Genomic DNA, 27670 nt, shown 5'->3' with positions numbered 1-27670 from the left:
GCAAAAGGAGGACAAGAATGGCCAGGCATGGTGCTGGCGATGCCACCTCCTTGTCTGCCATGCCGTCCTTAGCAAGTGCTCACTAACAGTACTCGTTCCAATAGTTTTTAAAGCTAAATGTTAAATCTTGGCTGATTGAGGCCTGGGTTTGGCCAAGGGATGGCTCACTACTTGTCAGCTATGCCATGCCCTCTTTTCTCTATGGTTGTGAACACTTCTGCCACCTGTGTATGGAGACCTCAGTTCGATTTGCAGCCATGGTTAGCGTCAGTAGTGAGTGTTATCTGAATCAGTCAACGGTCTCATCTTGGTCAACTCAGCCATAAGTTAGTAGCTAGTGGATGTATAAACATTAGCACTTCGGAGACAAAGGTGCCAGGCATAGTGATCACCACACCACCCCTTTCTCTGCCGTGCCGGTCTTAAAACGTACTTGCAAACAGCACTTGCCCTAACAATTGATATAGGCTACATGGGGAAACTTTACACATTTTATTTGTGTATTAAATTCAGCAGCTAGGAGTCCATTAGTGGTTCCCACAGCGGGCCCCAAAAACCCTTAGACCAGCGCGGCTGCCCACACAGAATTCCCAGCATGCTCGTAACATTTTCCCGTGGGATCCGTGCTCCATAAAGCCATCTTTAGCACAGCTCGAATCTCTTTGGGTAAAACATTGCAACTCACTCACTCTGGCTAGCATCAGGGAGAGTGAATAAACCAATGTTTTTCTTCTTCACCAGAAACAACCACTAAACCACAACATTGGAAAATGAGCATACAATGTTTCATACACCCCCATTCATATCTGTGTAAAGATAATTTACGCCGCTAACAATTAATAACGTGTTTTAAAAATAACATTCTTTGCACTTTTTTTCCAATTGTGTTATTGGCGTTATGTCATGAGATTAAGTATTCGTTCAAAACGCTCACAGAATATTGCATCATCCGTTGTGAAAACCCCGTGGAAAGGGATATCGCAGAACTACATTTGAGATACGTTCAAGGGTCCTCTTATTCACAATAGGAGCTCTGCACTTTCCCATGCGCCCTGCTATCGAGATCTTTGTTGTAAGGCAATTATGTTTTTTAATTCTCGGAGCTGGCAAAGGGAGTGGAAAAACAAACTTAATATGAAGGGGTTTTAATGCACGTCATTGTAAACTCGACTAAACTATCCACTTGACCTGAAAATCAAGTTTAAAAATCATAATCATAATTTGCACTTAATTATAGCACCTTTCACAATGTCTCAAGGCACTTCGCAGCTGTTTTAAACAGATGTGCTTTCAGTCAGGACTTAAATATACCAACACCGTCAGGCGTGCAATAATTATAGATGGCTGTCTGGATTGGAACCCAGGACCTCAATGGTGCTGTCTGAGTGATCTGATCCCTGAGCCACTTGGCAATCTCAAACGATGAACTTGCAGAGAAATAAAAGTGTCCGGATGTTGGAATCAATGTTTGGGAGCAACTGCTTGATATATTTACATGATTAGAATTCTCCTTGTACAAACAATATTAAACATAGAGAAAAAACAACGTATTTCAATTACAGAACATTGTAGGACGTCTAGTCCTGCTGTGGAATTAAATTATTTTATGTCAGTATTAATGATGTTAGAAAGACTCAGGGTGTTGATGTGTGTAAAATATTTACAGCAAAGTATTTTGTAGACTACAATAAGGCATTTGATTCAGTGGAAACTGACGGATTCATCCAATATTCTCACAAACCGAGGCCTTAATAACATCATATGATAATCAAAACCATGAAAATGTAATAGCCATACTGAGGTTGTGTGAAAAATAAAAATAATATATAAATCAAATTAAAAGTCAGGTAAGGGGATATGATCTGACCATGGATATTCATAATGGCTTTAGAAGGCTATTCAAAGTGATATTAAATTTTTTTTACAATATTAGATTGAGGAAACGAAGGCAGAAACAAAAATGGGGAAAGTATTACCTATATGACATTTGCTAATGACATAGGTCAATTGTTGAACGAATGCTACTGGAAAACACGACAGAATAGGGATGCTTAGGGCAATTATTGAAGGCTGTATGGGATCAAAGTTCATTCAATAAAGAGGCCAAGGAAATAAGGTTGGAGTGTTTTTAGAAACTTGAATTTAATAATGAAAAGCAACACACCAAATGTGCCTAAAGGTGTTCAATCAGCAAGTCCCAGAGAAGAAGCTCCCAGCACTTGTAGCTAAAGATTTGACACGCGATAACAGACCCAAGAACACATGTGAAAGCGACGCTGATTAAACTATTCAAACGGCCCTTTCTGACACTCCACCAAAAGGCTGCGGTCAGAATCAACCACAAGTGCAAAGCGAAAAAATTAACCCGTAAAAACAAAGTTTTTCACTATAAATCCTTTATATGCGTGGCATCGGTTTTATTTTATTATTTATTTCTGTTTTTCTTGAGTAAGAGTTTCATTTTTATCACATTGGTATTTTAAATTAAATATAAGGAAAGTCGTATATAAGGATTATAAGGTTTTCAGTTCTTGTATGATTGTTTATATTGTACATTTTTTTAGTTTTTTTGAATAATTTTCTGTGTTTAGGAAAAATATATGATTGTATTAGTGAAATTTTTTTTTTCCTAAAAAGTGGGAAATTTTGGAAAAAAAATTTCACGAAAATAAATTGTCACGCACAACGAGTCTGTGTGCAAAATGTCAGCTCGATTGGATCACGGGAAGTGGGTTAAAAAACGACCGAAAGATTTGCACGGTCGTAAGCGCGCAAGCAAGCAAGCAAGTGAACTTAATATAAAGGATTTAAAAAGGCCTCACACATCTGCTTTGTGGGTGTCGGAGATTCTTTCACATCCACAAACGTTTACCCGGATGAGACGCTTACCCCCTGAACATACGGGCTATCGATCTCGTAGCCACCGAGCACAATATTAACGCAGGGTCAAGCATCCGATCGGTGAACGTTGAACCATAACGGCAAGTGAGTTAAACCACTGCACTGCCCAGCAGCAGCAGCAGCAGCGCCCTGCGGTGAACACGAGATGCTTTGACAGGTCACGTGACAACCGATCGATTTGGCATCCATGCCAAACCCTGCAGACAAACCGGGGGATTTGTGGAGAGAGGCACTGAGTCTGACATGACATAGCAGGGATGTTTAACATTGAAAAAGTCAAATATCCACAAGAGATTCTAATGGCCATGTTACCATTGAAAGATCTAATACAATTCATTAGTACGTGCACAAAAAACGCCAAAAAGGTTACTTTTTTCCTCTTTATGTGCAGAAATCTGTTAACATTAAACTTGTGTGAATGAGAATCAGTTTCCAAAATACAGTAAGGTCTGGATCTAGTCTATTTTGAAACTTTGCAGAACAGCTACATTTTTAAAAGTTACGCTTATTTAACGTTGCACATGTTGCATTTGTTTTGTTTATCTACGTACATTTATCTGATGAACACTTTTAGGGGAAAACTGCTTGTCGGAGGCTTTTACAGGCATTTGTCATACTATATTCTCCATATTATAAGATGCTCCAGAAAGTAAGATGCCTCCAAACGTAAAATGCGACAACTCAGGTAACAATCGGGAGGATAAGTCTCTATGGAGCCGTCTTGCAGAACACATATTTTCTGAAACATTATTCTAATTGGGTCGGTAGTGGTGTTATCTATCATCTGGGTTGTAATGAACCGCTATTAAAAGCTGTCTGACAGAAGATAATGAGAATACACGAAGTCAATTGATTATTTCAGGTTAAAACTTTTTTTTCCTTGACCTTCACCCACGTTAAACTAAATGTGCATTCTCCAGATAACAAGACAGACACACCACCACATTTTATAGCACGGAAAAATTGTATTATAATCCAGAGAATACAGTATTTTGTAAGTTCCTTATTGAGCATTTTGTACGTGTGATGCAACGTTAGTGTTTAGATAATCCATATATATCTAAAATAGAAAACACCCAAAATACAAATAAATATTTCCGCAACCTACTTTTTACTTGTCACTTGCCATCTCATAGTCTTCCAGGTGGGTGTCTTATGCACATGACGATCTCTGTATGATCCAGAAACTCCATCTGCAAAGAGGTGGATTACATGAATGCTTAACCACGCCCGGAAAATTATACCATCACTCAGTAAGCACGGAGACAAAAGTCAGATTTACCCAACACACAAAAGGGCATAAGGCTCACACAGAATTGTGGTATTTCAGAGCCAATCAAATTGTCACCATTCATAGCAGAGGTGGCCAGGAGATGCAGTGGAGACTTAGCCCAGTCAACTTCTCCATGCTCCAATAAGCATTGGACAGTGCCCTGAGCCAATGGTGGAAATTTCACATTCTTATGATGGTGCCAGTCTGGGCACATGACAACCAACGTCGATTTCCCCAAAAAAGTTAAACTAATTTTGCAGCACAACAGGGATAATGGACTGAGTTGAACTACACATGGGATTTTAGGTCGCAATTTTACATTTGTGAGTGAAACACTCTAAATCCTTAATTCATCTCAAAATGGCTCGGGACATGAACACGGCACACCAGAACCACCCGATGTGTTTGCCAGACACTGAGAGATTGTTCACTCATGATCCCAGCAACGCATCGCTCGATTCACACGACGCAACGACAAACTCCATGCACTGTACCTAAAAATGGCTTCACCTTTAAGTAGTCAAACGCAACAACAAAAAAACATCAAGGAAAAATGTGGGCTACTGGCAACGCCCTTTGACCAGGAACACTTAAAACACAAAGCATGCTAACTGACAAGAGGTAATCCTCTAGATAAAGGGCAGCCATATCCAGTGCTACCCCCAAGGGCAGAGTGGTGCATGGTGTCATTTGCCTTCTTTATGTGTGTGTGTGTGCATGCGCGTGTTTGTTTCTGTGAGAGACGCGACAGGTCGAGGCAGGGTGAGCTGTTTGTTTCCATGTGACCATAACACGGGGACATACAGAACACACACGACGAGAGATACTCCACCCCCCCACCAAGCCAACCATAGAAACATTGTCTTGGTGCATCAATTATATTATCAATGTGTACGCAGCGGACTGGATCTTCAGATAAAAAAATAGAAATAAGTCCATTAAATGAAATGTACTCCGTTATCAGCAGTGTTTGCATAGGTTTAATGCGATAGGGGGTAATGCTTTTTTTGTTTGCATTTGACTCTTTCCTTTGATGAGAGGGTTCCTCTCGCCTCCATCTCATATGGGGCTCATGCAAAAACAAAGACTGCAAAGCAAAGCGAGGATGCCTGCGGCTTGATACATGAGGGCTACTGTGTGAAGCATGGGTGGATTGCACACGCAGTGGCTTCATACGCCACTGCATCGCTCTCCGATGTGTTTTAGGGTTGAACACCGCGTGCTGTCGGCCAAAGTGTCTGGCATTTCATTCCATGTCCTTGTTCGATAAACTTTTAAATCAGTTCTTGAAAAAGCTCCCAGCATTTGGAGTGACACTTCGTCCGTTTCTAAACATTGTATTTTACCAGGTAAGTCCCACTGAACAATATAGCTCTTTTTAAATCCTTTATATTAAGTTCGCTTGCTTGCGTGCTTACGACCGTGCAAATCTTTCAGTCGTTTCTTAACCCACTTCCCGTGATTCAATCGAGCTGATATTTTGCACACAGACTCGTTGTGCGTGACAATTTATTTTCGTGAAAAAATGTTTAAAAATGTTTCCACTTTTTAGGAATTTGTTTTTTTCATATTTAATTTTAAATACCAATGTGATAAAAATGAAACTCTTGCTCAAGAAAAACAGAAATGAATAATAAAATCAAACCGATGCCACGCATATAAAGGATTTATAGTGAAAAACTTTGTTTTTACGGGTTAATTTTTTTGAAGTAACCTGGCCACAAATGATAGCTCAACGAAGTGGCTTATCGTGTGGAAATGTATCGAAGCCAAATACTCGAAATACACATTTTAAAATGTGGAGGGATAAACCGAAGGGCCCAATGAAAAATCCACACGATCAGGGGGAGAGAGACATGCAAACTCCAAATATACAGGTATCAGGGTTGGGATTGAACCCACGACCTCCTGTATACCAGGCGAGGTAGTTAACATCTCGCCACCCTGGCGCCCATCATGCCAAACAATATGCAGTAAAACACGAAAACACAGGAGAGAGCTATCCAAAGCACAATCGCAAAAAAACCTACACAGTGGACCATAGTGCACTGTTTTAAAAAAAGTCTGGATCCAGTAAATTAGTCCTTTGGAGAGCATCCTTATAGAAAAGCACTCAACCGAACTGTTCTGCGAAGGAAAGTAGAGAACCTGAACATGTAATCAAAACGAGTGAATCCTATTCGACTACCCGGACACAGAAAATACCTGGCTCACTTCTGACTCGATCAGCGTTATTGCTTGGGAACCATACAAAAACAGCATACTGCAGAGAGACACACACATCTCAAAACAAATGCACCCGGATGTTGAGGATCCTACTGGAGGTCTTCCTATATATTATTGTTGAACTTCTTTCGCGCCGTACATAGTAAACCATGATAATCGGAGGTGCTTTATAAAGTGGAACCTCGGTATACGTCGTTAATTCGTTCCAAAAGGTAGGACTTATACCGAAAATGACGTATACCAAATGAAATTTTCCCATAAGAAATAAAGGAAAAGGAAATAATCCGTTCCAGAGTCTAAGAAATTATATTTTATATGGCACATTATACATTAATGGGGTTGTATATAAAAAAATTAGACACTACTTATTACTAAAATGCATACATACATTTAAATAAATGCATAAATAATTAAAATAAATTGAAATAAAAATGAAATGTAACATCATTTTACCTTGCTGATAGGAGTTGATAGCATACGAGGATGGTGGTGAGGAAGGCGAGGAGGAGGAGATGGTATTTTTTGGAAGGAGACTCCCCTTCCATTAAAACTTCAGGAAGCTGAAATTCTGGGTTTTAAATTTTGATTTAAAGCTTTCGTGACTGCAGGGATTCATCTTCTTGGTTCTTTCGGTAAAGTCACGTAGAAGGGAAGTAATAAAATAATAAAAATAATAAAAATAAAACATAATAAAATTATTCTGGGTTTTTTTATCTTTCTCTTTTCTGTCCTTTTTCTTGACTTGGACCTGGTTGAGGCTCACCAGGTTTGAGTTTTACCAAAAACCTGTCCATTGAAGTTTGTTTTTGCCTTCTTATAAGAATGTTCCTGAAGTGTGACATTGGTCATTCCACACAATACTGTTACGGCTTGTTAGATCCGTAACAGTATTGTGTACGCGGGTACTGTACGCAGTGACTCATCCCGGCCCATACAAGTTCTGGCAAGCGCGTCGTATCCCAAGACATTTTTTTCTCGTCAAAACACGACGTATACCAAATTCGACGTATTCCAAAGCAGTCGTATACCGAGGTACCACTGGAAATATAAAGCCTCCTTAATATACAGGATAACTCGTATAGTGGTGATGGTTGTTTAGCGTCACAGTTCAAGCCTGGCTAGGGCTGTGGTTACATTACACAATTGTCATAAAAAAGTAGCTGCAGATGCTGGGGCAGATAACTTCTTGAAAAGGCCTTACACCCACAGCTGCCCTCCAGAATTGAGATGTGATGTAGAGGATTAGCCATTCTACTGAGAGCCTAAGCCCTCTAACACGATGTCACTATCATAGCACTGTCTATTTACCTGTGGCACGAACCACATTGAATCGTGATGCTTTTCTAACAGTTTGTTAATTCTGTTCTTGGGTCTTTCGGTAAAGTCACGTAGCTAGGTTCAAAGAAAGACCCAAGAATTCGAATTCCTACAGTCACGAAAGCTTTAAGTCAAGATTTAGTTAGTGAATTATAAATAATATTTCGTGTGGGCATTTTGAGCTATGGGTGGGGACCTGCACATCTACAGAACAGCCACTGATGACTTCCCACAAAGTGGTATATATTTTTTCGACCACATTAATGATGGGCTGAGACAACCCCAAACAGGATGTTATCTCTTAGCATTATAAGTATGGGTTGAGCTCTGCAACATAGCACAGCCTAATTTGGTTTTATTTAAGAAGAAACACATTTTGTACTCCATTGTTACATTTGTAGTGGAGTAACGCACGTGGGTTTTTCAAACAGTGTGCATGCACCTATAAGCAGCAGGACAGTGAGGTCACATCAGGGCGAACAGGAGCTGTGAGAGAAAACAACGCAAGAGAGACGACCAATTAAGATGCATAGATGTGATTGGTTGGCTGCAAATGCAGGAGCGGAGTAGGCGTCTTGGGGTCTGCAGATTGAGGCGATAGCAGCGGACGCCACGTACAGGAGGAGGTGACTGGTGGACGCCAGCTTTATTACGGCGTTTAATGAGGAGGATGAATACAGAACGGGTGAGGCACGGAGTTGACTTTGTTGGAGTGAAGAGAAGAGAGGAGACATGAGAAATCCGGGGCCCGCTCTCCACACCTCTTCCTCTCCAGCGGTGATGGCTAAACTCCCACTGGAGGCAAGGGCAAGGTTGGAGAAGTGAGGGCAGACAAGCTAGCAGTAGAGAGGCTAGCGGAATCCTAAGTGTGAGTGTGTGGACTAGCAGTAGAGAGGCTAGCGGAATCCTAAGTGTGAGTGTGTGGACTAGCAGTAGAGAGGCTAGCGGAATCCTAAGTGTGAGTGTGTGGACTAACAGTAGAGAGGCTAGCGGAATCCTAAGTGTGACCGTGGAGAAGCTAGCGAGTGTCTAGCGGAAGGTAGCAGTGGAAGCTATCAGAGTATATAGCTGGAGGCTAGCAGTAGAGAGGCAAGCAGAGTATATAGCGGAAGGCTAGCAGTGGAGAAGCTAGCAGAGTATATAGCTGGAGGCTAGCAGTGGAGAAGCTAGCAGAGTACATAGCGGAAGGCTAGCAGTGGAGAAGCTAGCAGAGTATATAGCGGAAGGCTAGCAGTAGAGAACTAGCAGAGTGTATAGTGAGACGTTAGCAGTAGAGAAGCTAGCAGAAGATATAGTGAGAGGCTAGCAGAGGAGAAGCTTGCAGAGTGTACGGTAACAGGCTAGCAGCAGAGAGGCTGAGAGAGAGGAGTGAGCGAAGCGAGCGGAGCGAAGCAAGCGAGCAGCGCAAGCGGGAGACTTGCGACGGAGTTACGGGGTGTTGAACGCGAGGAGTTCTGTTCAATAAAAAGTGACACAGGAGAAAAAGGAGAAGTTGTCCGCGTGAAATAAAAACACTGGTTGCATTGCCCGCAGGTGCCAGTGGGCACATCTCCCAAATTGCTGCAATCATAGAGAGGGCCGGTTGATGTGGTTCGAGTTTTGCGGCTGCAGTGTGTCCAGATTCGGTTTGGTAAACGGAGCTGGTTTGTACACCCCTATCGTTTTAAGCCGTTTATCGCGCCGTGTGAGTTTGTTTCATCTCCATATCGCAGGGGCCGAGTGTCGGGTGTGCCCGATGAGCTGGGGCGTGCGTCTGCCGACGCGGGTCCTAAGGAGAGTTTTTCTGTTCCGCCCCTTGCCTCGCACGTGGCCGCTCATGTCGGCCTCGCGTGCTCTGGACGTGAAGGACCCGACGACCCGGCCTACTGCTCTTCTTGAGGAGCTGGCTTCGTCGGTTTCTTGTTCCCCTCGGCCCTTCCAGGGCGGTCGAGCCCAACCCGCCTGGAGGGCTGGCGTCACAGACTCGTTCAAAGATTCGATTCGCGTGATCCCCGCGCATTGCACACTCCCACACCGTAATGGGTTGTCGCGCTCGCATGAGTCGTGGCGAGTATTTGGCTGATCCTGCTCCCCATCGAGCTCACGGGCGTTGTTACACGTTGTGGGTTGGAGATGTTAATTGTGGGGATCTTGTACAATGCGATTGTTGAGTTCATTTTTTTTCTCTCGCTGTTGTGTGGTTTTTCTCTCTCTCTCGGTGTATATACTGTACAGTTGGGTTTGGGTAATTTATTGCATTGTTCTGTTATTGATGGAGCACACTTGTTTGTTATTCTGTATAATTGTACATCGGTTGCTTACTTGCGGGGGAGTTGGCAGCTGGGATGGTTGGAAGCTTCGGAGGGGGGGGGGGGTGATATAGTGACTGTGTATGTCACTGTGTGGTGCCGGGCTTACGAAGCCACGGTGGATAATGTGTTGGCATTATGTGTAGCCCGCTTACTGGGCATAGTACCAGCCCTAGCGGGGCTTGGGTGAGCGCTGGTCACCACGTACAGTGTGCGGTGCGGGCTCCCGGTGAGGGAGCGAGAGGGAGTGTCAGCCAGCCACGGTTACGTTGGGGCATTATACGCTGGTTGACCTGCCGACACGTGACCGGATGATATTGGAGGGGGGCCACCAGTGAACAGGGCCACTGGGCGGTCACGTGGTATAGAAGAGCTCTCGGGAGCCTTCGGGAAAGAGCTCGAGATATTTCGATTTAAAGCTTTCGTGACTGCAGGGATTCATCTTCTTGGTTCTTTCGGTAAAGTCACGTAGAAGGGAAGTAATAAAATAATAAAAATAAAACATAATAAAATAAAATAATTCTCACGACGTTTCGGCTACAACGCAAGCAGCCGTCTTCAAGTGAAGACGGCTTTACCGAAAGAACCAAGAAGCTCGAGATATCTAGAAGGTGGGCGGGGCGCGGGCGGAGCCAGCCCCAGCCCAGGCCGATATAATGGGGGGCCGTGAGGGGCTCGGGGTTCTTCGGTGTTGCTGGTGATGAAGATCCACGTCGAGTAAAGGAAGTCTCTAGCAACGTGGTCATGGACCCAGCTTATGGTCCGGGCCAGGATAGCGAACCGTGTCTAGTTCTGCCGTAGCGTGGCTAGATGGGCATTCAACACCCAAGTGTAGATTATGTTATGTTGAGTTACTGAAATAAATAGTGTTGCTCCCAATACATAGTCTGCGACTCAGTTGGACTCACGACACATTAAAAAGTGCACCATAATTATAAGACAACAGCAAGAGCAGTAAGATTCCTAATTGGATTAGTTATTCCTGTCACATTGATTTACAATTTGTGATGTGGGACTATTCTCTTTGAAGCCTCTAAGGAGAGAAAATAAAAATTGCTTTATGCAATAGTAAAAAAACGAATGCCTTTCAGGGCCCATATTTATTTCCTTTTACATTTAAAAATTCCACCAAATCCTATCACAAAGCTGTCCACAAAGGCAATCCATCACGTCAATTGCTCATGCGCCTCATCTCTCCTTATCTCTCTTTCTGCTACAGCAATAAACAGCAAGGAGCAGGGTTTAAGCAGCAGTGTTTGAGGCAGAAGTAATGCCTCTTACTGCACAGGTCACAAAGCTGCATTTCAACAAAGCAACCAAAATGAAGGTTATAACCTTTAGAGATACATATATGCACAGGATACTTGGAATGTTATTGTATCGTAGGGTTAGCATCTCGGATGTCTGGAATAAAACAATGCAGGAAACTTTCTGGAGGTGTAATTAGAAGGAGTTCGTGTGCAGGTTTGAGGACAAATCACAAATACAGACATTGGAGTGGGAACCCAGAAATCAAGATGCACACAAAAAGCTCTATGATAATGATGCAAATGTAAGAACAGGTTTTTGAGGTCAGGTGCAACAGTTTCGTGAACTGGCAGTCAGAGGCAATCGCGAGGCATGGTGGTGTGTGCCGTGATGATTGCTTAACCTTAAGCAGCCAGACAGCATATATATTCAGTATTCAGGTACATTAGTACAGTATTTAGTATTTACACTGATATTTATTGTCTCGGAATGTTTTTTTGCGTAAGGTTTTTACATGTTAATTTCAATTATTTTCGTTTTAGTTTATTTGGCATACGGCAACTACTTATTTCAATCGTGGGGTCTGGTTTTGGCTGCCGTGTACCTAACCCCATCATTTTAGGGATGGTTTAAGTATCGACTTTCGCGGTTTTGGGTTTCACAGCGCTTTCCGAAAAGGTAACCCCGCGATATTCAAGGATCGTCTCCCCCTGTATTCTGTATTCAGCCGCACAAATCGAGACTCATTTTGCCCACACAAACTGGCTCCATCGGAGACCAACCGTGACGGGCCCACCAGGGGTGCTTTCACCCCCACCATTAACGTTGCTTCGAATTCATTCCCAAACACTCCAAACTGCCAACAGGGCTCTCAGAAATAACATTTTCCCTCTGAAATGTGTCTTCAGCACAGCTGTAGTGTCAACATTCCTTGAGAAATCCGCACTGCCTGATGAAACATCAGTTGGCTTTATTTTTCTTTCCCAGCACCACTTTGATGCGCCCCAATGTTTGCTAACTTTAGATTTTGCTTGACTTTCTCATAATTTCTGCCAGTACCTTGTTCACAGACGTGTGTGAATTTGCTTTTTTTTATTTTAACCATATATCTTTAGACTGTTATTCACCAAAACACCCCAATTCTTTTATCAGTATCAAAGAAGATAAACTTTTTTTGTTCATTTATAATGTTTATTTTAGTCACTCTATATTTTTTGGACGAACCTCGTAGGTCTTGCTACAACCTCTAAACAAAACTCTTGACTTAAAGCTTTTATGACTGCAGGAATGCATATTCTTTGGGTCTTTCGGTAAGGTCACGTAGATAGGTTCAAAGACAATAACAAAAAACTACGACGTTTTGATCACAACACAAGCGGTTATCATCAGGAAAAGGGGGTTAGCCTCTAAAGGCAAATTGTTTATAAAGGTTTCAAATGGGCGTAGCCCAAGTGTCAGCAGCATGGGCGGGGTAGCTAATGTTAATGTAAGGGAAGTTGCTGCGAGAGGTGATGGTAGTAGTGGGTAGTGATGGTGATGGTGGTAGGCTTCCACAAATAAAAGGTTTCTGTAAAATGGGCATAACCCAAGTGTCAGCAGCATTGGCGGGGTAGCTAATGTTAATGGAAGGGATGTTGCTGCTAGAGGTGATGGTCATATTGGGTAGTGATGGTGCTGGTGGTGTGCTTCCACCAATAAAGGGCTAATGCTAGTGGTGATGGTAGTAGTGGGCAGTTATGATCCTGGTGGTGTGCTTCCACCAATTAAAGGGTTGCCAGGTCTAAAATGCAAACATTACAGCCAGTTATGACTTAAACTGGTTGATAACGTCCTTCCAGTGATTGCTAAGTTTGTACCCATCTTCTCGGTTGAAATTGTGTCTATGTCTGTATATATGAATGGCTTCATGAACGAATCTTTGTTGATAGCCAGTGGGTTTGCAAAGTACATTCGTCTTAGAGAAATCTATTTTGTGTGAGCTAACCACATTAAAACAATGATCAGCCACGGCCGAGTTATTGGTCGTCCCGTATTTCAAATCTGCCTTATGTTCATGAACACGGTCCGAGACATGTCATTTTGTTTCCTCAATGTAATTACTGCCGCAGACACAGCTTAGTTTGTAGATGCTGGGGTATTGCATGTCAGGGATCACATCCTTCAGAGATGGGATCAGATCTCGAATTTTATGTACAGTGTTAAATCGAACCTGGATCCTGTGATTTTGGAAATATTTTTGGTGACCCCTGCTATGTATGGCAAGGTGATAGTTTTGATTGGGTCCTCAGATGGTTCTTTCCCAATGGTTGGGGTGATAGCTCTACGGATTGTGTAGTCTGAATATCCATTCGTCTTGAGAGCTTGGTGTACGTGTTTCAGTTCACTGGCTAGGTGATGATGGTTGGAAATACATTGAACTCTATGGTGTAGAGTTTTGATGAGGGAATTCTTCTCGGATGGATGGTGGTGGGAGTCAGGTTTTAGGTTGGCATCCGTATGGGTTGCTTTCCTGTAGACAGTGACCCATTGAGCGATCTGGTCTCTTTTAGATTAAACCACCCAAGAATAGTAGCTTGCCATCCTTTTCCACCTCCATGGTGAATTTTATGGCTGGGTGTATGGAATTGATGTGGTTGAGGAATTGGTTCAGAACTGGTCGGCCATGTGGCTATATGACGAACGTGTCATCTACATACCTCTTCCACAAGGGCGGACGTAGAGTGGATGCCTGGATGGCGTATGTCTCAAAATTTTCCATGAAAATATTGGCTACAACCGGAGATAAGGGAGAACCCATTGGAATACCTTCAACTTGTTTGTAGAGTGTTCCATTCCAGGTGAAGTAAGTGTTGGTGAGGCAGTGTCTCACCAGGGCCGGTACATCAGCATTCAGTCCTTGTTGGACCATCACTGCCCACTACTATCATCACTTCTAGCAGCAACTTCCCTTGCATTAACATTAGCTACCCCGCCCATGCTGCTGACTCTTGGGCTACGCCCATTTTAAACCTTTATAAACAATTTGCCTTGAGAGGCTAACCCCCTTTTCTTGATGACGACGGCTTGTGTTGCGATCGAAACGTCGTAGTTTTTTTTAACCTATCTACGTGACTTTACTGAAAGACCCAAAGAATAGAAAGGCTTTCTGTTATGCAGATAAGTACGCAAATAAGTCATCATAGGTGGTGGTACTATAATTAAGTGCAAATCCATTTTTTTTACAATAGTTATTTTGTGCAGTCATTGATGACCAGTTTGAGTACTTAAACTCAGGACATGAAAAACATGAAAAAGAGTCTCAAGACTTTACTTCCAGGAGCGTCTTGCTCGGGATGTTTAGCTAAGTCTTTATTGCACTTTTAACTGAAACTGGAGATGTATACAATGGCAGTGAGTTGCCATATAAAAACCTACACGGATAAGACTGCTGTCTACGAGTACCTGCCTGCCACTGCAGCAAGGCATTATGTAGATTGACAGCCTCCGCCATTGTTTGAAGCAATGCACTACACGTAATAGTGTTAATCTCATTAGATTCACCATATAAAACTAAAAGGTGCATTCAATACCATTGCATTTCCGTGTCTAACCAGATAATCATTACTATTGCACGAATTTGTTATTTAATTTGTAGGTTTACATGTAGTTATAACAATGATATTTTATCATAAAAAACTAGAGGGGAAAATTGTGCAAGCAATGTGGGTGATTGCAAGGACGTTAATTGTGCTACATCTATTCAGTATTCTTGAAATGTGGGGGTTAAATCAGCTTAATACAGCATACGTTGAGATATTTTAACTCACATGTTTATTCGAAAATAAGATCTTGAAAATAACCTAGTAATTGTATTACTTTCTTGATTTGAAGCTTTCGTGGCTGCAAGGAATCCATACTCTTTGGTTCTTTCGGTAAAGTCACGTAGATAGAAAATTAATAGATCACTACGTTTCGATCGCAACACAAGCAACCATCATCAGGCGAGACAGCAGTTCTCCTGCTGTCTCACCTGATGACGGTTGCTTATGTTGCGATTGAAACGTCGTGATATATACATTTTCTATCTATCTAACTTTACCGAAATAACCGAAGAGTATGTATTACTTTCCTCAATAAAACAGTGCCACTTTCAGAACTACAATTACCTGACTTAGGAAATAGAGTAATTTGCTGTTGTATCCTTCTGACTGGACATCTGTGAAAAAGAGCTTCATAGCTCATCGGATTTATCCAGAATAAATACAGATTCTGGTTCTAAATCGGTAGAGGAAAAATTACTTTCCCTAGAAAACCTTTGCAGCACTATTAGTCTTCAACACAGACCAACTCACAGCTTGTTCGCCTTTAGGCTCGGGCTTGGAACAAGAACTAAAATTCTCATTACGATTCCTTTCATTTCATGAAAACCGTCTTCTTCTTTCGTACGGCTGATTGTAGATGCAGAACAACTATAATTTACACATTCAGGTGGTCAAGACATATAACCTCATCAGGAGCAGCCGAGTGGATCGCTCCTATGTGTCCTTTGTATTTGTGGATTGGGCATTGCGTAGTTATATGCTGTTATGGTCTGTTCTGGATGACCACGGTCGCACACTGTAGAGTTTTTAATGTATCATTAGTGCATCGGCTATCCGCATCTGCCATGGTTTGTACGAATGCAGTTTAGGGTGGTCGATGAGCTTTGTGGAGGATCAAAACCAGGGATCTTCTACGTTTAGGTCTTTGTGAGTTCTTTTGAACTCAATGGAGCCCATGGAACTACGGGAGTGTGCGCGGTAGAGGCTGCTCCAACCGATTGCTGCGGCGCTGTTTTAATAGCGCTCCTCTCGTCACCAGAGCCCAGCTGCTCCGCCGCCGTCAGACATGGTCGTGCAAATGGGCGACATGGAGTGACTGCTGGGAGAGCAAGCAGCCGTGGCACATTTGTTAGCAAGACCTGGTGGGCACTGGTCGCGTGTCCCCTGCGTTACGTCAGAGTTGCCACTGCAACGCCACTGAAGGGCTTGCCATCTCGTTCTCATGGTCTTTGTCGCAATGTTCAGGTTCTACGCAGTCATCGTCATCGTCTTCCTCACAATCACCATTAGTCTGACCTTCATATCTGAATTGCACGCTTGGCCACAAACGGTGCGAAGGAAGTTCAACATACATGCATATCAGTCATAATCCTTGTCCTCATCATTTAAATATTCATGCAACCATTACAAAACCTTATAATGATTCAAATGCTTATATTATCAGCACCATTATTATATTATGCATGGCTGGTAATTGAACTTTAATCATGAATAACTAATTGATTTAGACATTTGCATGACTTTCACATTGGGGAAATAAAAGTATTTGGCAAAAAAAATCAGACGTGTTCCATGCACACAGTACACTGTGAAACTGCATTCCCTTCCAGATGGATAGTTTAAAAAAATATATTAGAATGTTTAAACCATGAGTTGGAAAATCAAAAAATATATTTCAAATGCTAGACACATAGTTTTGCCTCGCTGCTAGTTAGCAGCAGGGCTGGTTGTCTCCGTTAGGACTGTATCTTGCCTTGTTAATGGAAAGCTCTATCATCTAATCAGTCCCCACCTCTGTTTCAAGAAAATGCATGCATATGCATGGATTATGTAGCTTCAAAACATGTATTTGTCCTCAGAGTATTTAATTAGTGATAGCATTACCTCCTGAGCCATCCAATGGGCAAATGGATCAAAGAGCAATCCTTTTCTCAATTTGGCTGGCTTTATATAGGCCGAGGTCCCTAATTGCAATACGTACATTATACTCATATGTATTAATATTGTATCACGTTCATGGAAGTTATCATGACCCCTTGTTACAGAGTTAATACAGGTAGGAACAACAGTTCCCCACTGCCCACCAGGGATTATTTGTCTGTCTATCGTGCATAGCCACGCCCTCGATTTGTATTTCATAGAGCGCTTCGGGCGGGCTCAGCACCACGTGATGCGCCGCCCCACGCAGCTTACGCCGCTTGACACGGATCGTACAAATGCGCTGTCCAACCAAGTTCCTACCTGCCCACTCCGAAGGAACGTGTTTAGTTAGAAAGTCTCCAAAAGAGTAGTTTGAGTCACAACAAGGGGGGATTAAACAGCTATGGCTTGCAATCGGCATGCCTTTGTTGTTTTGTCGACATTCAGATGTGTGGTATTTAGTGATAAAGTGTTTGCGGAATGTCTCTTCAGGGTACTCAATCTGAAATGTTGCTTGAGTTGCAGTCTGGATTCTTAATTATACGCGAGATGCATTTCAAATGAAAACGCCCACAGATAACATTCGAGAGTTCCGAAACATTTGTTCATTGACCAACAATAGTCATCCTTTGGATAAGCCAACCCACGCCTTACATTCTCACACGTGGCATATGGTAGCACGGAGAAAGGAATGGCACCAACAAGTTTGCTTATTGGGAAGTTGTATTTTTAGTACAGGTGGCACGGGTAAGGGGATGGTATGTAAATGTCACTTTCCAATCAATTATCATTATCATCCCAAGATAGAAAGCACGCCATCTTTGAGACAAATAAGTCAGCACTTGCCCGACTGCAGGCATTTTATACAGTAGGACTCTAAAGCTTATGTTAATACCATTAGACATGCCTGAGAGGAAATGGGATGCCTTGGCCTCTAATCTGATGACTTGACTTGAGGGAGGCAGGGTGAGGGGTTAGTGCCGCTTGTTTGCAAACACAGCCAAATGAGGCGTGTGGGCCAAGGGCCACCCAAACATGATACCCACCTTATTCACATGGCTCCTCACAGCCCCAGAGACTCGGTACTAAACAGCCAACATGCTGCATACACCGATTGCTGTGATGTCCAATCATGGTCTACATGCTCACCAACCACTGTGATAGCTTGCGGAGCCCGTGGCTATAGCCGACTATCGCTACCCATTTAACAAAGCGCACGTCCTGCTGCGACATGAATGGTAGATTTCGATTTAAAGCTTTCGTGACTTCAGGGATTCATCTTCTTGGTTCTTTCGGTAAAGTCACGTAGAAGGGAAGTAATAAAATATTATTTTATTATGTTTTATTTTTATTATTTTATTACTTCCCTTCTACGTGACTTTACCGAAAGAACCAAGAAGATGAATGGTAGAGTCGGAGGCATCAATCGTAGTCGAGCTGCAACTACGCTATAGATCAACACGAAAAACATCATATAACTTTACGTGGGAGATTGGAATTTTAAACGCATATCTCAAAACCCAGCACACCTCTTGAGAAGAGGGTGAGTGGGGGCTAAGTGCAGGAACTCTATTGGCTGCCTCGCCACTTCCGCCACGCTGTCCTGTTCCCTGTGTTGTCAGAAACGAGAGACCGGCTTGTTGTTCACCCTGATCCCTTTCCCATAACTCCGCTGTTTTAAGTTGGGTTTCCAACTTGTGGACTTTCACTTCCCCCGTGCTTCCACACTGCCACGGGGACACGCTGTCAAAGACGAGAAGAAATAAATACACAGCGTGCGTTTAAACAAAAAAATATAACGGATTGGTCCGCACAATGTGTGGACTTTGCGCATGATAATATGTAAAGAAAACAGGGGAATGTTTGTTTTTGTAAAATAGGAGCTGGGGCTGCGTGGTCCGCTGCATGACGCTGTTTTTCGTGAGGGCCGCAGGAACGGACCGAAGGCGGCAGGCCAAGCAGACTCCGCACGTCGCTTGGACAAAAACTAAAACTGCTGCACTCCGATTTCCCGCAGCTCTGATTAGCACTTTCGGCTACATATGGTGGGAAAGACGTTCAACGTACATACGTACGTGAATTGCGCTCAACGCTTAGCCTTTGTGAAACAAAACTAAACCGCCTAAAAGGTCACTTTTGTAGGTGCATAATCTCCCTTTAAACAAATACATTTCTCCGTTGTTCTCTTTCTCATCGAGCCTTGCAGATTGCGAGATCCTCCAATGAATTTTCTCAATGTTTTTTGTGTGTTTAAAATACCATCCCGCATATAAAACCCTCGTGGGGACAACGTGCATTGAAAAATGTTATTTTCCCTGCCTTGGTTAGACAAAAACAGCACAGCTACTTTTAACATTGTAAATACTGTGCTAATGGTAGCCGTGTGGTAAATATAAATCGTATTAAACTTTTATCTCAGGACATCTGTAGCCGAGAGAGGGACATGGAACTGCATAACTGAATGGAGCTTTAAAAAAGAATTTGTGCACAAAACCACTAACTTCATAACCACACTTAATATGGAATGGCCACAGCCAATATAAACATTCCTGCATATTATAAAATAAATATGCACATCCGATATGTGGGATCAGTGGTCACAGATAAACAAATACATTTGTAAGAGTAGTTTTCATTCTGAAGAAAGAACTGATCTACCACATTCCATGTCTAGCGGTTATCAGGAAAGCGTTTGCAACGTTTTATTTATTGCATGCCTTACCCTCATCAATAAATCGTAATAAAGTACTTTAAATGCTTCATGAAATTAACCATTTCCCACTCCAAGACTTCCGCAAGTTGCAAGGTAGGTTTCGTTCACCACTGAATCTCGGAATGCACAAGCAGTTAGCATGAATTTTATTTAGAAAGGCAGAGAGCCATTGTTTTTAAAGACATTGTACTGACTGCAGAGAACTGTAGTAGCACGACCGCACTCTGTGATAGCTGCAGCCAAATTGTCCCACGCAATCCCCCGCATGGCCTTGAGGGAGCCTCGGTACGTCTTCCGACTTGAAGACGTACCGATAAAGTTTCCCTTCCGATTCCGTTGTGATGATGGACACGTACGTGTGTGCACAAAAACGCTAACTTAATAACCACACTTAATATAGAATGGCTCCAGGCAATATTCAAATGCATGCACATAACAAAAAAAAATATGCACATGTACATCATCGGAACAGAATCAAAAGAAAAACGGATGACGTACATGTAGATGTACGTCATCCCAATTGGGAAAGGGTTATTAACATTACTTGTCATATGGTTTTAAAGTTCTGCTGGAGGTGTTCTGTAAAAAATATCCGAATGACATTGCCGGAAGTGTCGTGGACACATTAAATAATATCGAACGTTAATAAGACAAACCACAAGTGTTCTGTTCAACAGGGAAAATATATTATTTTAAAATGACAAGCAAACCCAAACCAACTTTACGGACAACATCCAAACGCACCGTAAAATTGACGTACTACATTTTTTTTAGAAATTACCATGACGTCATCCTTGAAGAATAATGCGTCCACACGTGGGGAAAAAAAACACACTCTACAGTATTTTACCAAGTGGCTTCAGCCATAGTCCGCTCTGCAAGACAGTAAACATAAACTTAAAACATAAACATAGACAAAAAAGATACGTAAAAAAGACACATGTATTTGTCGTGAACATGCACTGCAGTTCACAAAGTTTCAGTTCCTCATCAGCAGTGATTCCCTTCGGCTGTCAGGTCACCACGAGGAGCGAAGATAGTCCGTGGAGCAAAGTGACGGCTCGGTCCACACACGGGGGCTCTGTGGCCCGGCTCTTCAGGGCTTCCTCCCCAGATTTCACAAGACTTGCCCTGAAGTCTTCCAAATAGGCCTATAAGTTATTCTTGTTTTTTTTCCCCTTTTTCTCTTTTAACTGCTTTCAACAACATCAGGCTTACATAAAAAAGTGAACGATATATAACCATGCTGTACTGAAAAACCAGCCCATTTTAACGACGGTGAAACGATGTGCTCTTTAAACTTGTGTACAATTGAATAACAACACCGACAGCATCTCCCACTGTTAGTCTGAGGCCACAGCAGCCAACGCAGCAGGAGCAGCAGGAGCAGCAGCAGCCTCCCCACCCCCTCTCCGGGCTGTGCCTCAAACAAACGCAACTTTCTCGTTGGCACTGCCAGACGAGCCCCAGCGTCCAAGGGACCACGGCATCGGCTTGCGAACGCAGCTCGCGCCACCCGCGCCGCCATCCGTCTTCTGCCCGCCGTAGACGTGGCCCCAGGAGGGCGCCAGCGAAGGCCACGCCGGGGGAGGCCTGCGCACTGGGCGGACGCACCCCAGCCTCTCGCACGCCGGGCAGCAGCAGCGGCGGCGGCGGCCTTCCCCAGGCGGCTCGCGGTGGGGCCAGCTGTACGGGAGGCGCCGCCGGGCACCGGCGTCGCGCCGGCGGCAGCGCGACTCGCTGCGCAGCATGCGCAGGGCGAGCACCACGAGCAGGGCGAGCGCCAGGGCACCCGCCACGGGCACCGCGATGACAGCGGCGCGGAACCAGAGCTCGCGCGAGCCGTTCGCGTCCGACGGGGGCCACGCCGCGGGGAGGCCTCCGGCACCACGGCCGGGACCGCCGGCGCCCCGCGGCGCATGCTCTGCTGCTGCCAGACCACCGGTGGGGGGGGGGGGGGCAAGGGGGCGCAGCAGCAAGGGAGGAGGCGGAGTGAGAATAGCGGACGCGCACGTGGGCCCTGATATTGTGGTAGAAGCTAGAGATGGTGCACGTTTAGCAAGCGCAGTTCTGATATAAGCAACACTTCCTATATCACACTGATGGGGGAGGCAAAGGATAGATTCTGATACAAGCACACTTTGAATATCAGCACACATGGAATTGCTCCCAAAGCAGTGTGCTTGTGTTTGGCTACATGGTTTTATTTTATAATAATCTTGAAACCCAACCAACTTGTGTTTCATATAGACCATGTTGTTAATGCAACAATCATTGCTTCGTCAAATTTGTGGTCTTTGTTTGGATGTCACATGATCAACTACAGGCACTGCAGTGACCTCCAAGTCTCTCTGCACCCAGGATGAACTCATATACATCCACACATCAATACGGGCATGCACATGAGTAGTCTAACGTCTCTTTACATTGTTGCAACGAATGCTGTTGAGGGGCACAGGATAATTATGTGAGAGGGCGGTTTCTGCAATGTAATACCAAACTCGATATGAATCTTAGTCTGAGCCAACCCACAAGATACACAGACCAGGTTCAGGTGCATATTATATGATGCAATGCCTTGGAATTGAACCTCGGTCACTGGGGTCATAGCAGGGTTCTAACTATCATAGCACTGATGCACTCACATACCCACAAATGCACGCAAACGTGCACACACGAGCACCCATACACACGCGGAATGCAGGGTCTCAGCTAACCACACATTACTCTCCCTCCATTACCAGCAAGGTCACAGGAGACAAGAGCCATTAACCTTTGGGGGTTTTTAAGAATGACTTCCCCGACTTGTCCAAGCATCCTGCCGATGGATTTTTAACCCTTTACATTGAAGCTGCTAAACCGTGAATGAAACTGATCTTGGAAGCTACTATACCGTGCGTCATTGTTTTAGCAGCGATAATTAATAATAATAACATTGCCAAGTTACGTAGCATGTCAGACGCGGTTGTTTTTCACATTTGTCAGGTCTACCAGCACAAATAACATAAAAATTATGTATTTTAAGAACAGTTTAAAAAAAATATATGATCCTTATGGCAGTACCCCGGGATATCAAATAATACAAAATGGCCGAGGCAATTCAACATTTTATTTCTGGGACACTATTTTTTCGAGGGGTGTACTTAACTCCGCGACTGGAGTTCCAATCAATCCGAAATCAGTGCTACTCTGCGATGTCCAAACGCAGCGAGGACGATTTCGCTGAAACCCTGAACGCACCGTGGTGGTGCATCGTGCACAGCTCGTCGAGATGAGCCGAGTGCCGCATCGCCGACCATCAGCAGACTAAAAATGACTGCATCACGGACATTATGCGAGAGCCTGGGTACTATGGTACCCCGGGGAACTGCTGTAAGGTTCATATATATAATTTGCTATTAAAATCAATAAAACAAGCAGTTTAATAAAGTTTTTTTTTAAGATCAAGAAGTCACCTTGGCCAAAGCCAATGCTGCGAGACACCAAATGGTAGCAACCATTTGACTGCCCATCACCATTTGTTTCACCACTTGCAGTGTTAATGCACTTTTTGTCGTTGTACGAAAGGTGTGGATGCTTTTGAACATTAGGAGCAAAATCAAGATTGAAAGAAGATTGGCATCATAGCCAGAGCCGTTGATGTCACCACACCTCTACCTGCAGTTGCTGCACAGTAGACACATGTCACCTCCAAGAAGGCAGCACATGGCACTTACAAACAACACTCGAATTTCATAGCAGCAACCCTTTTCTGGACTTTGCCCATGTAATTTTATCATCAACTACAACCTAATTTGTGAAGTGGCAAATGAAGAATATTCCAGAACTCTCAGAGCGAGCAGTCTTATAAATTGAGTCGAGGACCAGCCTTGGAAGATGACATCACAGAACTACATCTGAATCACTTCAATCATCCTCTCTCATTCAACCAGTGGCGGCTCCTGCAAAATCTCTCAGGGGGGGGCAAAGGTCCACCCATGCAATGGATAAATTAACAGCTTAAGCATGTAAAGGCAACTTCACTTCTTTAATATTAATGAAAAATAAAGTGACTCTTACAATACATCTTGTTTGTTTCTATACTCACTATTATTACAATCCACTCAGTTTCTTTTATTAAAGATTCCACTAGGTGGCGACAAATAACATTGTTGACTGAAACGTGCTTACGTATGATGACGTAAGCACGTTAGTGCGAGCCCTCCCGGAAGCCATAGAGAATGCATTGGAGTGCCCGCCGTTCGAAAAAAAACATCTTTGAATGTACGTCTATGGGGCCACTCGGGGCGATTCTCAGCCAGAGTGAAATCGCCCAAAAAGAGGCGGTACTCCACAGAACGTAGCATGACGCTGATTGGACTATATCCAGAGGCACAGTAACGGCTAGCGTGACTCTGTGGTTCAATGACATTGGTGGTGCGTCGCCCAATCGTCCTAATGAAGAAACCGCCCCTGCATTTAACGATCAATGACGTGCCCATATATTCCCTATCAGCAGTGTTTGTCGTCTAGTAATTCAGCCAAAAATGTGGGTGCTTTGGTCCGAGTTGGAATACATGAATGTAACAACCAAATACTGTATCATGACATTCATGTCCAGTCAACGTGGGAGCAAATTAATCTTATTGACGATCTAAACGTTTTTTCTCTCCAAAAGTATGTGATTGAACAATCACATCAGGTAAACACAGAGGGCATGTATGGGAATTGACACCAATAGTATAGATACAATGCAAAGTATAACGATTATTACCAACGTTTAATATTTAGAACCTATCTATGCCATGTGTTTAAATAAACATCTCTATCCCTGGTGTCTTATTCCTTAACTCGGATAAGCATGAGGTGCAGGGGTTATGATCTCTATGTATGTATGTTGAACTTATTCTTAGGTTTATTCGGTAAAGTCACGTAGGTAAAACATCAAAATGAATGAAAATAAAATAAAAATCACGACGTTTCGGAGGCAACACATGTCTCCGTCATCAGGTGGGACCGCCACAGCCGAATTAGCTGCATCAAGTGAGGCAATGATTCAAGATGTAATCCCTTAAAAAGCAAGTTGAGGGGGAGGAGAGGGGGGGGGGAGCTCATCAGAATGTGGTAGCCAATCCGGCTGTGACGGTCCCACCTGATGACGGAGACTTGTGTTGCCTCCGAAACGTCGTGATTTTTTTTTATTTTTTTTTTTATTAATTTTGATGTTTTACCTACGTGACTTTACCGAAAAAACCTAAGAATATGAATCCTTGCAGTCCCGAAAGCTTCAAATCTAGAATTAACTCAGATAAGCATGAGGTGGTGCAGGGGTTATGATCTCTATGTATGTATGTTGAACTTATTTCACACCATACATAGCCCGCTGGGCTAACCGTAGGTGCTGGGGAAGGACAACAAATTAAACACAACAATGGTGCAGTTCTCACCGGGGGTGTCTGCACGAGCCGGCAGTGCAGGCAGCCGGTCGCTCAGCGCGTTGTAGTTGCACATGTCGTCCTGGCAGCAGCGCACGACCGGCCAGCGGCCCGTGTGGTTGCGGGGGCGCGGCGCGTGGCACGGGTGCGGCGGCGAGGGCGACAGGGCCTCGATGCAGCCGTGCGCGAGCGGCGAGCGCGGGTCCGTGGGCTCCAACAGGCGACGGAAGCACACGGACATCTCCGACTTGCACATGTAGCCCGTGGGCACGCAGTGCGCCGCGTCGCAGTAGCAGCGGATCTCGCCTGCATTCACAGTGGTATCAGTGTCAGCATCACGGTGGCGAGATGTTATCTCCATCGCCCAACATTAAGGAGGTCGTGGGTTCCATCCGGAACCTGACTCCTGTTGTATATTTGGAGTTTGCATGTTCTCCCCGCAGTCGTGTGGATTTTTCTCTGGGTCCTCCAGTTTTTCCCCTCCACATTTACAAAAAAGCGTTTCGATTATCTGGCTGCTATAAATTGATAAGCCACTTTATTGAGCTATCATTTGTGGCCAGGTCGCCTCTGAAAAAAGAGCTCTGTAGTTCAGTGGGCTTGACCTGGTAAAATAAAAAGTTGTACTTGTTTTGTGCAATTGATCATCATAATTACCATCAATATCATCATCAGCACTTGGGCAAACCTAAACCGCATCAATTCCAGGAGCAAATGGAAAATAAAACAACTCTTTGCTCAGTGTGTGGTGACTGTGGTCGCACAGAACAGATCCTTGGAACAGATCAGGACTCAATGGCTGATTCACAAATACGAAGGAGGCATCGTCACAGAGATACACTCCGCTAATTCCAGACGCAATCATCTGGCCCCACCACATCATGTATAATAATAGTTGTTGCTCTTTATCTACATCAGCCATACGAAGGAGGAGGTGGAGGTTCACCAATACTTGAGCTGGATAAACTGTTGAAAGGTCATAGTTATGCATATCAATATGTAGGTTCTTGTAGTTGCGCTGCATAGCTCTCAGATACATTTTTTGTGTTTATCTTGATACTGCAATTTCCTCCAAGATGAAGTAAATAAATAACGTCACCCAGCCAACAGCAGAAATCAGCAGCAAAAAGCAGCAGCTCACAATGCTGTATAATTGAGGGAAAATACGAGCTGCTTGCTCAATTACATTCCTGAAGAGGCTCCCAGCACCTGGAGCGTTGAAACGTCAGGCCCGAAAAACATGCAAGTACAACCCGCAACGCATCAGAGAGCTGTTTAAGTCATGGAGTTCGACTGGCAGGGCGATCATTCACCAGACAGCATGTGCGGTCAGCTTGACCTTAATAAGCTTTGGTCAGAGCATGTATTTTTTGGTGGCTATAAGTAGTGGAAATTCCACATCATTATGGCAGGGTCCAGTCCTTTATCAGGACAAGCACTGTTGGCTTCTAAAAAAAATGTCTTTGCTGTTATACGTTTTCTACTCCGAGGCATAACTCCTTGGCCCAATGTCATTTAAGAGGTTATCCTCTGCCACACAGTATGCTGCTTTTGTTCGCTGTGTAAAAGAGAGAGTGGTGCACTCAATGGGAAAGGTGTGTCAGAAGGGCCTGCACTGGATGAAGCCTCCAGAGGAGTCCTCGATAGAAAGTAGTTTGACCTACTCTTCAACGCTGGCCAGACATCTAGGAAGAGAATTACCCACACTTTACGCCACCAGAAGTGACCTGCCAATCGCAAAACTGGAGTATTCATGTTTACTGGTGGGTTGGCAGTGGGGGGGGGGGGGGGGGGGGTTTAAGGAGACCTTCCCATGGTTTCGTATGTACGTTGACCTTCTTTTGTACCATGCGTAGCCACCCGTGCTGATAGGAGATGTGGGGGAAGGACAACAAACTAAACACAAAAAGCAATTCGAAATAAATGAGTTTTCAATCTATATGATAGCTTCAGTGGCTTCCTAATATTGGAAGGAAGAGCGTTCCAGACGGCCGCAGAAGTGCATCTGAAAGCACGATGCAGTAACCGTCTTTGTTCGATGGCGAACCAAAAGCCGCTGCGAGGATGATGGGAGTCCGTGTGTGATGGTTGATGCTCCTTGACGAGATCACCAAGGTATTGTGGTTCATTTGTGGCAAGCACTGTGTGTGTAATGAGTGCAGCCTCATCATGCATTCGTTCGGGAATCATAAGCCAATGCAGCTTGGTGAGCACTGGACGGACATGATCGGATTTTGCAGTACCTGTCACGACATGCGCCAAGGGATTTTTTACACGCTGGACCTTGGAAATGTTTTTTGCCAGACGTCCTCTTGCGTAGTGAGTTGCAATCATTGAGCCTTGGCGATAGTATGTTACATGCCACTGTGATGGCTACGTTACAACTCAATAGTGGTCGAATGTGCTGGGAGATGGAATCAAACCGGTGACATGTGGATATCAGGCCCAGTGTGCTGAACAGTGCACCATGATGGCATCACCTTAGCATGTTTTAATAAACATACTATCGGTGTTGGGACTGAAAAATAACGTGCTCCAAGATTTACAATGACACGAGTTTTCACAGCAGT

At 43.9% G+C, this 27670-nt stretch overlaps 1 protein-coding gene across 2 annotated transcripts in view; it reads right to left on the bottom strand.

Annotated features, from left to right (window-relative positions):
• Nucleotides 1-18466: 18466 nt before the first annotated feature.
• The window catches only part of LOC133345368 (BMP and activin membrane-bound inhibitor homolog), a 28717-nt gene continuing 19513 nt past the window's right edge, over nt 18467-27670 (bottom strand). Inside the window, exons 2-3 of one of the 2 annotated variants that reach the window (XM_061556065.1) lie at nt 25113-25406; nt 18467-21616 (exon numbers count right to left, since the gene is read on the bottom strand). In XM_061556065.1, coding sequence (XP_061412049.1) covers nt 21111-21616; nt 25113-25406 — 800 coding nt within the window. In that variant the 3' untranslated portion in view covers nt 18467-21110. The remainder of the gene's footprint in view (nt 21617-25112; nt 25407-27670) is intronic. The other variant, XM_061556066.1, reaches the window with a different exon arrangement.

This window comes from Lethenteron reissneri, chromosome 21 (genome assembly GCF_015708825.2).
Source record: "Lethenteron reissneri isolate LAM-NWPU_2019-01 chromosome 21, ASM1570882v1, whole genome shotgun sequence".
Taxonomy (NCBI): Eukaryota; Metazoa; Chordata; class Hyperoartia; order Petromyzontiformes; family Petromyzontidae; genus Lethenteron; species Lethenteron reissneri.
The sequence above is the reverse complement of the archived record's forward strand: the minus strand, read 5'-3'. Positions and strand labels throughout refer to the sequence as shown.